The 13,985-nt window shown below is 35.8% G+C and overlaps 1 protein-coding gene across 2 annotated transcripts; it reads right to left on the reverse strand.

Moving 5' to 3' along the window:
* Window positions 1-249: 249 nt before the first annotated feature.
* LOC18993861 (calcium-transporting ATPase 3, endoplasmic reticulum-type) lies at window positions 250-11,682 on the reverse strand. Of its 2 annotated transcripts, none has more exons than XM_006417430.2 (34): window positions 11,468-11,682; window positions 11,270-11,320; window positions 11,092-11,125; window positions 10,614-10,631; window positions 10,089-10,225; window positions 9,626-9,700; window positions 9,337-9,382; window positions 8,889-8,948; window positions 8,705-8,785; window positions 8,374-8,459; window positions 8,049-8,150; window positions 7,711-7,764; window positions 7,325-7,426; window positions 6,834-6,892; window positions 6,451-6,595; window positions 5,987-6,094; window positions 5,300-5,452; window positions 5,074-5,178; window positions 4,758-4,954; window positions 4,491-4,599; window positions 4,296-4,394; window positions 4,070-4,215; window positions 3,872-3,929; window positions 3,591-3,683; window positions 3,093-3,143; window positions 2,511-2,642; window positions 2,260-2,361; window positions 1,988-2,042; window positions 1,816-1,901; window positions 1,481-1,629; window positions 1,134-1,239; window positions 1,001-1,054; window positions 743-788; window positions 250-562 (listed from the first exon to the last, which is right to left on the reverse strand). In XM_006417430.2, the coding sequence occupies exons 1-34, from the start codon at window positions 11,498-11,500 to the stop codon at window positions 498-500; spliced, it is 2,997 nt and encodes a 998-aa protein (XP_006417493.1). In that variant the 5' UTR covers window positions 11,501-11,682; the 3' UTR covers window positions 250-497. The 2 variants fall into 2 exon arrangements, with proteins under 2 accessions (XP_006417493.1, XP_024008124.1); XM_024152356.1 differs by having other exon boundaries at window positions 5,246-5,452.
* Window positions 11,683-13,985: the final 2,303 nt, after the last annotated feature.

A 13,985-nucleotide genomic window follows, 5' to 3' on the forward strand; every position in this document is an offset into this window, starting at 1 on the left:
ATTACGTCTTGTTCGATGATCGACATTACGAAACAGTGAAATGCCTAATCAAAATTTTTTACGTTTATTCGACTTAAAAAATAGACTATCTCCTTTTTCATTTTCATGTGAAATGACTTAATACTATCCTCTTACTTTATAGTATGCAAATTCCTTTATTTGCCCCTAGCTGGAGCTTTAATGAATGAGACTTGGACAACTCTGAAACTGAGTATTTAAGATGTAAATGTTGGAATGCTAATGATAATCTGAAACTCTGCTAACCACAATGCATATATAACTTGATAAAAAGCAGTAGAGACTGTTTGATGTAAGAATACAGTGTAATTTGGTACAAAAAAAAAGGAAATCAAAAGCCAAAAAAGTTTTATGGTTTATGGTATTAGAGCTTTTTTGGATTGCATTAGAATCTCCCAAGAGTCTTTCCTGTGTGTTGATGTATCTATAAAAGCCAAAACTCTGTATGAAAAAAAGAAGCCATCTCTTGTTTTCTTCTCCTACTTGTCACGCCGGTCCTTGGGGAGTAAATCAATCTTCCTGAATCTGAATCTGAATCTCATGCCTACATTGACACCACAGTAGAACAACACATCAGAATCAGGACCAATGATTATCAGTTCCTCTGTTAAGTTCAGAATCTCATGGTCGATGGACCAAGATTCATGGCCTCTGTATTAACTTTTAGTTCGGTTGAAACGATTAACGGTATGAAAAGCCACAAAATGACCGTAGTAAGCATTACCAGTATTTCTAGAGAGGAACTTCAGAATCTCATCGATGATAATAACCTGCAGTATTTACAAAAAGATTCAATTTAATTATCTTTTTCGAGGATTTCATCTCATATCTTTTGATCTGCCTATTGTCATGCTTTTCCTTAACAAATTTCCATCCATATGAGAACTATGGTGGTGTATGGCAAGGTAAAGTTCCACTGTGAAAGTTTCCATGAGAGTTCTAGTTGACTATGCAGAAGAAGCTAAAAGTGAGAATTACTTACTGGAAACGAAAGATACAGAACCGCCGTCCACTCGGCCCAGGACAATGGAGTGACCTATAAAACAGTTAACTTGAGAGAGACTGAAAAGAAGAAAACGGATACATACAAGATTTGCGGAAGCGAGTAAACTTACAGAAAATAAGACTGCCAGTGGATGAACATATAATATTAGCATGTGCAGAACCATTGTCAGGATAATGGAACCAACAAGCCATAAATTACTCCGTGGGGTTATAACCCTGCAATCGCATAACCATCTTTAGTAAAGCTAAATATAAATGATCACGTAGCAAACTCGTCAAGTTGCATTATCCAATGTTTGTTCGTGGATGAGACTCCACCGCTTATAGTGTATACAGTAGCATTATGTTGTTTGAAATAGTTAAGAATAACTAACGCAGTACACTATGATGCTGTAGCGAATCGTAACAGAAATAAGCCGATAACAAGGAAAGAAAGAAAGGAAGAAGCTACACTTACAGAAGGGATTGATTTTCGCTGAGGTTATTGAGAGCATTAAACATTTCTACAACAACAAGAACTGTCATAGCCACAGTTGATGGATGCCGATCCTCAAATATGCTGCATGGATAAGTTGTCTCTCTAAGTGCGCATGTTTCAAAGTTCATCTGAAATAATACAATGAAACAGATTCCATTAGAGATAATAACGCTTGATTTGAATTGAATGATCAGGAACTTGGGCAATAACTTCGAAAATGCGGAGGTTGACACACATGGGTAGTGAAAAATGTACAAAAAATGAGATTCATCGATGAAATAATATGTACGATTTAGCTGGAGATAAAACCTAACCAGTTCACTGTAAGTAAGTTTAGGACCACCATCAGAGTAAACAAACCACCATATAAAGCCAGCAACAGTTGCCAGACCGACATAAACTGCAAAGAGAGATAAACAAGTCAAGCAAATAGGTATTTTTGATGTCTAAATGCTCGAAGTTACAGAGCCATCATTTTTCTTATACCTCCGATAACCAAATACCGGAAAAATAACCACCCAGTGACTACTGCTTCACCAACCTGGAGTTCAACAATAAAAAGAAAAAAATTGAGGATACGAGGTCCGAGTAGTATGAAAAGAAATTAGCACACTACAGGAAATCGTTAATTGAGAATTCCCAAGTCCCTTCTTCAAGTTACAGCCTAGGCACTATCATCATTGGAAACCCATAAAGTTTGGAAGGGGACATAAAACATGCGACAGCAATTATTATTACTGTACAGTTACAGCTGCTACCTTTCGGGGTTTTGCCTTCATCACATCGGAATCTTGTTTATTAAATCCAATGGCAGTGGCAGGCAATCCATCCGTTACCAAATTGACCCATAAAAGTTGAACCTACAATGTTTTTTAACCATAACAATCATAGATTTAGACAAGCTTTATAAAAGGAAAATTTGCAGAAAAAGACTATCACAAAAATTGGTGCGAATGGACTGGAGAATTCATTGAGATGAGAAAGTTAGTTTCAGACTAAACAAACTCACAGGCGCCAGGGTATCAGGGATTCCCAGTACAGCTGCCACAAATATACAGACCACTTCCCCTATATTTGAAGAGATCATGTATCTAATGAATTGCTTCGTGTTATTATAAATAGCCCTTCCTTCTGCAACAGCCTGTCAAGAAGAGAAACACTTTAGGAGGTGCTTCAACGAAGATACTGCAGTGTGATTTGTAGCCTTATATTAGACATGGGGACTGGGGACAATGATTGGTTAAGATTTTAGTTTGATGCAAGTAGTATATGAATATATAATGTTTTCATATATACAGACCACAATTTCGTTCTTCACTTTATGAAGAGTACAATTTCTTATATATAAAGTATCATAACTAAAAAAAAAACAAGCTACATCCCAAATTTACCAATTAGTGCCTGAATCCAATTATAAAGGCACCCAATCTTTTATATTACCTAGACTGATATTCTTAGCAATCTTATCTAGTTCGTCTAAAAGAGCTACGCAGCTCAAACATATTGAAAACCACGCTGAACAACTATGCAAAGTGTATGCCAGAATCAAGCATAGAGGAATGACCATAAAAATGAAAGAAAACCAACATACCGCAACTATTGAAGCGAAATTATCATCCGCCAAAACCATATCTGAAGCACTCTGGAATGCAGGTACAATTAGAGAAAAATAGGTTAAACGGAGAAGAGAATAGAGCTATGAACCCTCGGCAACCAGATTACTGAAGAAATGACGAGTCCAGTGTCAGTAGCTTTAAGTAGTTTGCGAGGTCAGAATAATTGTCTATAGTAAATGGTATCACTACTATGACAACAGCAAAAACCGGAAACATTTTTCAAAATATTTTTCGTTTTGATTGCAAAAATTAAAAAAAAAAAAAAAATTAACGACTGTGCAAGGACACAAAGATGGAGGACAAAATTCCCATGTCAATGGATTACTGTGTTCTGGACGAGAGGAAGAGATCAAGATAGAAGCACATGGACAACATATAATGAGTATGATTCTAAAGATGATAATAAGTTTTAGAGTACAAAGAAATATCAAGTCACACAGGATGATAATCGAAAACTAACACAAGGTAGATACCTTGGCTACAGCTGTTCCAGAACCCATGGCAATCCCAATGTCAGCTTTCTTTAATGCAGGGGCATCATTAACGCCGTCACCAGTCATTGCCACCTAGGAGAACAAGATTCATGGGTTCGACTGTTAGAAGCATGAAGTTTTTTTCTTTAATAAGTACAAATGTTAACAAACATAAAAACTTCAAACAAAGCCACTAACGCAAAATGTGAAGGAATGTATTTAAACGCAGACAAAAAAAGAAGAAATGTAATGAATGACACTTAGTGAACAGGGGGAATTACCACTTCATTTTGGTTCTGTAGGGCTTCAACAAGCATCCTTTTGTGGGAAGGTTCAACCCTACACGCAGAAACTTACGGTTTCTAATAAACGAGTATAACTCGAACTTTAGAAAATAAACAAAAATGCGCATGATAATTCAAAATGCCAGTTCCTTGCTTCTAAAAACACCTTCAATAAAGAAACTGATGAACAAATACCTGGAAAAAAGTGTCATCCGTCGCAATGCTAGAGTTTGTTGCACCGCTGGAAGCCGTTCAAATTCAGAAGCGGTGTAAGACAGACCAGAAAAGTCGACCAGATTGTCGAATGCCCCTATTTTTCTACATAGTGACTCCGCTGTAGACTGAAGTTTCATGCTAATCAGAATAAGCACCAAAAGGATGTAAATAATCAACAAACCACATTTGCTCGGTTTTCTAGTACCTTGTTATCCCCGGTTACAACTATAACACGTATCCCAGCAGTCATACACGCAAGCATAGCATCTCTCACTTCTTCCCTTGGTGGATCAACTATTCCCACCTTCAAAGGAAGCACAAGATGAGCAAGTCTTAACAGTACAATAAAAATGACGAAGTAAACACATTTGAATCCATCATATTTGAAAGAAAGGCCTACCAACCCAATAAACGTCAGGTCGTTCTCATTATCATAGGAAATAGTTTGTTGACCATGGGGCACGGTTTTAAATGCTAATGCTAAGCATCTCAATGTTTCATCTCCAAAACTGTTACAGAGAGACATGGTTAAAGTTGGAATAACTACTTCATTCAAATCTTTAACAGAATGAACATAAGACGTGACAATACAAGCATCAATAGAAAACCATTATGAAGTAATTAGAAAATTTAATAAAAATTCTCATTAAACGAGCAGATGTCTAACCTGTGGAACCTCGAATCAAGTTCTGCACGGACAGCAGCAGTTAGAGGAACAACAGAACCATCAACGTTGCAGAGAAGTTTAGTACACCTAGCAATTATACTCTCTGGAGCACCCTTTGAAAACATTACATCCATTTGCTTATGGCTACATAGAACGCTCATCATTTTGCGGTCACGTGTAAACTCTAAAACATAAACCTGAAAAGTTTTATGATAAAGGTGACCATCAATTACTCATTTCGAAATACAAACGTTTTTTTCCATGTAAAACGACAGTCAGCACATCCCATAATAGGTTCGTTCTACTAGAGCCACACCTTTTTAAATTGGTTTTCCCAATAATGGTTACAGTATGATGCACGTTCATGATTGCTCAACATGTTTAGAGCAGAAGGCATTGAATCAAAACCAGGGAGGCCAACCTGAAAACAAGCAACAGAAAGCAAGTTGGATGGTACTTCACATATACTAGACTTAGTTAAGTTCAACCTCTGTGCAGGGTCTATTGTAAGATGACAAGAAACAGTCTGTTATGTTCCATGCCTTTTCTGCAAGAACTCGAAGAGCAACTTCAGTTGACTCTCCAATTTTTTCATAAGAATCCTTGTCTGGATTGTATTGCAAAATGGAATCATTGCAGAGTGATGAACACATTGCTAAATGATGAAGGCAAGGTGATTGAGCAGGGAAGTCAAGCTGCAAAAGAAAAGAGCATCTTATCTTAACAATGTTGTGTGTTGTTACAAGGCATGTTCGTGTAGTTTGTTATAGGGTTTTCGTCTTTTATCTTTCACGATGACAAATCATTGACATTTGTGGGATAATCAAGATGATAAAAGAACTCCGTGAAATTTCAAAAAAACAAAAGATAAATGAGGAATATCAAATACGAGAAAATGCATAAAAAGATTAAAAGACGAAAGAAAACATGATTCTTTTACAAGTATGATTCAAAAGGGAAGGAAGAAAACCGTAAGTTTATTAATTTTCCCTCTCTTCCTCCCTCAATTATCGGGCACGGTAGATTGTCAATTTTTGGTTCTATTGTCATCAAGTATCCAGATAACATTATTAATCAATCCTGAGACGAAATTTTCCGTTCAAGCTGTCCTTGTGTGGGTGCAGTAGTTTGTGAGCATGTAGGTAAAGCAAAACTACCAGTAATCTTCACAAGTGTCATGTATGAAATAGTAGGTTACTTATATAGTCCATAGGAGAAGTAATATTTACCTGCTGCCCATTGCTGTCAAAGACAGTGCCTTCTGGTGCATAAGTTGTCCCACTAACATTGAATTCATTAATCATAGGACCACGGTCTACAGATTGGACGACACATATCTGACATACAAGCACAAGATCAAGACTATTCAAATCTTCTATTTGAGACACCACAAAGAGAAAGTTTATATACAGAAATGTAATTATAGTTGTGATTAGTTATTCGCAAAAGCACAAGATCTACAAGCAATATTGTTAATCCTTCTTAACTAGACCTGAAATATCTATTTGGCTACTTCCCAGACATGCAAAATTGCAGACATATACGGGTATGTGTATTTTACACATGAACTACATTGCCAAGATTTGCCTACCCAAGATATTTCCTAGAAAAAATCCAGTTAGAAAATCGCAAGTGGCGGAGATACCATGAATAAGAGTTAACAGGCTCGAGCACTGAGGGATAACATGCTAACCTTAGACACCGACATCATATTGGTTGTCAATGTTCCAGTCTTGTCACTGCATATTACAGTAGTGCAACCAAGTGTCTCGACAGATGGCAATGACCGTACAATGGCATTCAAACGAGCCATTTTCTTTGTTCCAAGAGCTAAACACCTAGATACCGAAAGCATCATAACCAGTATTATAACCAGGGTAAACTCCCAACGTGGAAGATGACTAGTTTCAAAGCATTTCAGACTCAATCAACATTAAAGGGAACTGAAACTTGAAACAAAACGGTCATTTGATGATCACAAGAGCCCGCTACTTCTCTGGGAAACGCTGTCTCCAAGATATCACTAGTTTCTGCTAATATTGCTATCTTCTAATAATGGAATTAGTGAACACTTACGTTGTAACAACAGCAGGAAGTCCTTCAGGAATAGCTGCAACAGCAAGGGCAACTGCAATCTGGTAAAATAAAGGTAAAGCAACTAACCTGTCACCAAAGATACATATATGGCATAATTTAAGTTGGTAAAAGGACCTGGTTACAAGCTTCCGGGTTTACATCACCATAATTTGTGACTTAACCTTTAACTTGATATTCAACAAAGTTTGATAGGATGGATACAAAAGGATATACTCCACTCAGTGCAGCACAATTATTTCTTATCTTTGTGACTTGCGCTATGTAAATGTTGAAAGTCTATTTAGTGGGTTGATAATTCTCAGGTTATTATTTTGAACCTGCCTGCCTTCTTGTCTAGGGACGTCAGCGAATGAAAAGAGAAGCGACATATATCTTTTGATATCACAGTAAGAGTGGAACAGACGTAACTGATTATGTACTCCCTAACTAAGAATTCAAAACTGACATAAGAGAGCAACAAATTTCTTTACCTTAAAATAGTGAATTGCGCCTTTGAAAAATCCACCGTGAGAAGGGTCACTGAAGTGACCAATGTTGACAACCCACACAAGGACACAAATCCCCGCAATAACCTATACATACAGAATAGGATAATACATTCTGAGAACTTCAAATTATGTTGAAAAACATATTTATCAATGAAATTAACTAACTATAATCTCAGCAAGAGATCTCTGTCACGCCAGTCCTTTGACAAATCTTTTATTTTTAACTCATTCACACTTCTCAGACACAATTAAGAAATGCTGACAACTGAGAGAATTAGACATCCAACGGAAAGACAACTCCACCCAGTCTTGTAATTAAAGTACCTCAACACTTGAAAAATCTAAACTTTCAAAAAAAAAAAAATCACCTTAGCCAAAAAGCTGCCAAACTCGTCCAGCTTTTTTTTCAACGGAGTTGCCTCCTGTGAAAGTGACATTTACAAGTAAGAAAGAAAAGCCTTGTTATGACGCACTCCAAAATAGAAGGAAAAGAACTTCCAAATAGGATGCCGAAACTATACTTTACAGCAGGAAATAAGTCTACCATGCCAAAAGCGCAAACAATTCACTGGAAGCAATTTGATGCAATCGTACAATAAAAGTTATATAACCTTCTTTTATTAGAGAGTTCTGGCCGGTCAGAAAGCATATGAAAAATGCACATAGTGCATTTCCAGATAGAAATGAAAGAATATTGATAGCTTACATCATCTGTGTGCAACATAGAATCGTGTATACTGCCCATCGCGGTGTTAGAACCAACTCCAATGACAACAGCCCTCCCCCTACCAGCGACCACATCAGTTCCCTGGCAGACATTACATATTCTAATTAAACACACAAAAAAGGGGATAAAGAGCTAGCTGGAACCAGAAATAAGTGACTACAACAGGTTGTAGAGCGTAAATTCTAATAATGAGAGAAAAATAAGAATAATACAGCTAGTTATGGTGTAAGCATGAAGTAGCACTAGGTCTCTAGGTCATTAAATGAAAAGACAATAAGCTAATGCGGGTATGAGTAACTCCTACCGAAAATAAAATATTCTTCTTGTCTTGGTAGACAGCATTTGTTGTTAACGTACAGTCAACATCTTTCTCCACAGAACAGCTTTCACCTGCAATTTCCGGGGAAAATAATTGTTAGTGAGAGTATGAATATACTGCACTGCAAGTGATCACTTGAACTTTAATCAACATGAAAAGAGCCACTATTATTGTTGAAACTATAATGTTTTTAGAAAATGCATGTTCACAAATTGATCGAGAATAGGGTTGACATGAAGCTGTACTAATCACCAACTGGCATATATAGTTCTTGTGGCTACGCAAATAAAATTTTATCAGTAGCACAATGACATACCAGTCAGAATTGCTTGATCCACTCGTAACTCATTGCTAGACATCTCGATCATCCTCAGGTCAGCTGGAATCTTACATCCAACTGTTTAGCATGCAAGCGTCAAGAAAATCAGCCTTATATGAATTTAGCAAAAGTCTAAGCCATTGCTACAAAACTGCATTTGAGTGAGATAGAGCACACATACCAGTTACTTCAACAATGTCGCCTGGCACCAGCTCTGTTGCCGGTAGTATAGAGAAGCACCCTGCCGTTATATACGTGTTAATATGGAATGCCTTCAACCTAGACAACTTGCAGATATCCAAAAACTGGAACAACGTCCCAAGCCAAAAAGGAAAAAAAAAAAAAAAAAAAAACAGGAAGTGCGAATTTTTAAATACCTAAATCATAATTTCATTAATTGTCATTTTAGACACAACCTAGAGGATTGGGAGCATAATGCAATAAGCTATTGACTAATAGGCCACACAAGATACAAAGAGTTTCTAGAGGAGATAACAACAGCAAAACAAGTCAGGATGATAAGCACTTTAAATTATAATCTGATATAAGAATAAAAAAAAAACTGAAAGGACATACACTCAGCGTAATTTTTGCAGTAAAAGTAATCACTCGACTTATTATCTAAGTACCATTTCGCAACACTGTCGCTATATTTGCTTGGTAGGCACGTAGCTCCTACAACAGGACAAAGAAAACACATCTGTGTTACAACTTACAAACAAAATAAGATCTAAACTTAACATGATCTTCTAGCAAATTAGTGTCTGTTGTACCCCTGACAAAAACATTGGGGACAGAGAGAAAAACATGATCTTGTACTGTCCAGTATATATAAAAGTAACTGATTTTAACGGATATCTGATACAGTGATATGTATCTGCAAATATGTCATCACTTAAACCGTAGCATAAAAACTACCTCGAGAGCCTTCTCAGCATTAGTCTCTGTAATCACCCCCACCGCTGCATTTGCAGCCAATATCAGCAGAATTACCTGCGAGGAATAGTAAATCCAGAAAAGAATGTGATACTCAAAGAAAGCTTCAATTTCAAAATCTAGTTTATGGAAGTCTTGGTGAGGGTACAATCATATTGTAAATTTCATGAAATCATATAACAAGACTGAAACCTAGTAATGCTGAACCCTAATTCTAGTCTGGCTTATAGATATTTTATTTAGGGCATAAGAATAGTCAGTCTAAAGAAAAACATAATTAATTAAATTTCACAAAGACCACGGAGAGAAAAGAAAAACAAGATTAAAACATTAAACTCCGCCAGAAAGAACCACTAGCCGGTCCAGTTGACCAAATAAAAGAAGTTAACTATTTGGTCAACGATTATATGAAGGCTGAGTGACAAAAAAAGATATCGTAACTTACAAAAGGCTCCAGAAATGCTGTTAAACCAGTCTCTCCATTGGCCAAAGCCAATACGAAAGAGACAACTGCAGCCACAATCAATATCTTAACAAGTAAATCATCAAACTGTTTCAGAACCAGTTTCCAGAATGGAGTTCCTGCGTTCAGTTAAGAAGAAGAGCGTAAGAAAATTGGCACATGTCAGGGGAGTACTAAATACTCCTCCGAGATAACATCATTAGAAAAGGCTAGGTCGATGTGTTAAGAGGAACTGAGGAAGTATAAGGAAGATCTAACAGAATCAGCTAAGTGAGTCTCAAAAGGAGCTAAGGATACCTAAAAATGCTTTTGTAACAGAACAGCTTCTATTCTAGACAAATGAACCAGATAAACACGTGAAAACAAAAATGAAATACAATGCCAAAATTGGAATAATCATCACAGCGCTAGAACAATTTAGGAGCTCACATCTTTTTCAGTGAACCTCTAAGCACATATGATTATGGAAGTAAGGATGAATTTCTAAGACAGTTTTTGACAACTTACTTTTCTCTTCGGGCAGAACTGCAGGTCATGTGAAAAGACATGCAAAAAAAAAATAAAAGATACGATCAGAGCTAAGAAGACAATGAATAAATGAAAAAAGGTATGCTCTTTCCACTTAAAGCAGACTAATTTCCGAAGTTTCATCGCTCAGACAATCACATGCAGGATTTTTTACTGACGAACACTCAGACTGTGCATCAGTATTAGAATTCATACGGACTGTACAAGCAAAGGTAACAACAAATTTGTAATCTGTGTACTTAACAGTTAATTTACAATGCTAGGAATTTAAATTACATGCCAACACTATAATCTACAGCTCGCTTAAATTCAATATGCTTCACTGGAAAGAAGAAAAAACACCAAGACACCCTATTATCACCATCTGCAGTGAACCTCCCTGTGTCCTTAGGTGATCCTATACATATATGAAGACCAAATTAACAAGTGCAAGTGAAATGGAAGTAATAATACATACCATTCCTTCCAAAAAGCCTAGAGTGATGATCAACCTACAAATAAACCAATAATAAATTTTGGGCCATCCAAAAATTCAACATCAAGGGCTAATCAAAATTGTAGCTTCATAGTGACTGTAACTAGTTTAAGTTTCAAATTCCAAGTTTTCCAAGCTCAATTCGGTGACAGCATCATACCTGAGAATCAGAAAGACCCTTTGTTGGGTCTACCCCAAAGAAATCAAGCACCTGCACAGTGAAAGAGTTCGCGGGAACGACATCACCGGGTTAGTTGTCATTATAAGGGATCTCAATCATATCGCATTTCGAATCCGATAACAAGTGTCAAAGAGAAAAAAAAAAAAAAAAAGATTGAGAAGTGAAATGGCAGAGCACCTCTGTGACAGATCTGGCGTAGGCGTCTTCCATGTTAGGAGGGAAAACTAAAGATTTTGGTTTTCGGGAGTGAAAATTCCGAAAAGTCGATAGCCCAATCGACGAAGAAAGTGAGCTGAAATCTAAAGACTAGAGAAGATGAGAAGTTGTAACGCACAGCTTCCGTTCCGTTCCATGAGCTTCTTCTCCGTCCGATCGCTGCGAGTGAAAGTCAAGTGCCCAGAAGACACTTTTCATTAATTTGCGGCTTAGGCTTCCTCACGTGAGGCCCATTTAGATTTATTCATTATACTTGGAAAATATATTAACATTATGTCTTCAGATTCAAAAAAATACATACATTTGTGTATTTTCTATGTACGTCCTCTACAGATTTTTATACTAATGTGAGAGTTGTAAAGCTTTCATTTGTAAGTTACGAGAACGTCATTAATATCTTTATATTGTATGGTATTTGAGCTCTTAATAATTTTTAGTACATTGTGATCACTACCTTTTTTTTTGCCGGAATCTGAATCAAACGTCGTTGCCAACCTTCATGATCCAAAAGTCGTCTTGTTACCGTTAACATGCTAAATCGTCTTTCTTTCTTTTTATGACCGAATCAATCTTTGATATTTTCTTTAGTTTACAGTATCTGACTTGGAGCATTCAAATCAAATCCTTTCGACCTAAAGGATACAATCTCCTCAAATTTATTTGACAAAATGGAAACACCAGGCGCATTCGTGGGTTAAACTTTGTTTGTCGAATTTAGACGTCTATACTCAAACTCTGTTTGTCAAGAATCGAACAGATCTAGACTCGAGTTTGGTTTCAATCCACATGTCTACGCTCTTGGTTTGGTTATACTTTATTTCCAAACCATGCAATTTATAGGTACAGCGGTTTGTTTGTTATATTTAGATAAAGAAACAAAGATATGTGTTTAAAAAAAAAAAAACAACAACAACAACAAAGATATGTGTTTATCATCTGCGATCATATTAAAGATACTAGGAATCTTAGCATCATTGCAAATAAAAGAGTATGGACCACTCCCCACTTCTTGTGGGCCATTGTAGTTTTAGTTAAAAGAGGGTCCACATAAGTAGTTCTCGCGCGTGGTCGGAGGATCTTCTCGCTTTAGTTGGCTTCACTCCAATCAAAGTTTACATATCCTGATTAAAATGGAGTTTAAAAAGGAATTTAATTAACTATACATACCTTTAACTTAACCAACTCCATTAAGGTTTCTTAATCATTCCTTTACTCACTTTCTACGTGTGTCATTGTTCTTTTACAGCACATGAAACGGAGATTAGATAGTACTATATTAATATATAGGTTTGTTGAATTGTTGGTAATTTAGTAATATACAACTAGACACATATAAGATGTGATGTTTGCAGCCTGAAACTCGAAGTCTGGTGATAAAACTTGATGCGAGGAATTTTTTTTTATTCGAGACTTAACTGAACACTGATTGGTTTTTCTTACTGCTTGAGATTGATAATGACAAATTAATACAAATATAATTATATGACTATATCCCCTGACTGAATTTATTAACATATTTATAACTAAAAGTTGGTAAACTTTTTAATAAAAATCCTCATATATGTATATATTAACATTTATGCTTCTACTATATATATGTAGATGTGTGTTCGAAAAAGAAAAAAATATGTATATGTGTGTTTCGTGATTCACTAATCTAGTGTGGTCCCATGTAATTATTTTCGTAATGTAGAATGAGTTGTGTGCAAGTCTCACTTATCATAATTTGTTTGGATCTTAATTCTGCTCCTTGTTTGCAATGATGAGAAGCATTTGCAAGTTGAATAAATAATTTAATTTCCCCAACCTAACTACATAAATACATTCCTATTACATGGGTACATATTTGGTTGATTTATTACAAGAGTACATTTCTATATTGTTTTGCACTTGTAAATATATAATATGAATTAAACGTTGACCAAAAAAAGATTATTAGACAATACTTCACAAAAATGTCGCTGTGACAAACAGATTCAAAAAAACATTTCATTGTACAAGTGTATACCTTTATTTAATATATTATTAATTAGATAATAATAATTTAAGTTCAGAGAAATGGGAGCTTTTGGTGAAATATAAAATATGAAACTATTATAAAAATTAAATTGAAATAGAAAACGGTAGTTTTCTAGATAAAAAAGTAAAATCTTAAAATGATATTTCCGTGCAAATAATATAGTATTTTATAATACACTAAATGTTTAGAGAAGTTTGGAAGTTTATTCGAAATCAAATAGAGAAATCTATAAAGTGGTTTGAAATTGACTGAGTTCGTTGCACGCTGTTGGAGATTTCCGATACAGCGACGGTCTGGAGCTATGGTTCGGCTCAAGAAGATAGGGAAATATCACAGAAACCAGACATCTTTGCTCATACTTTGTTTTCGAATTGTAGATTTATTTCTTTTCAATTTCTCCTTCTTGATTTGATTTTGTAAAGAAAACAGCATTTTTTTGAAATAAATTTAACATTTTTT

The sequence above is a fragment of the Eutrema salsugineum genome, unplaced genomic scaffold (assembly GCF_000478725.1).
Source record: "Eutrema salsugineum unplaced genomic scaffold, Eutsalg1_0 scaffold_5, whole genome shotgun sequence".
Classification (NCBI taxonomy): Eukaryota; Viridiplantae; Streptophyta; class Magnoliopsida; order Brassicales; family Brassicaceae; genus Eutrema; species Eutrema salsugineum.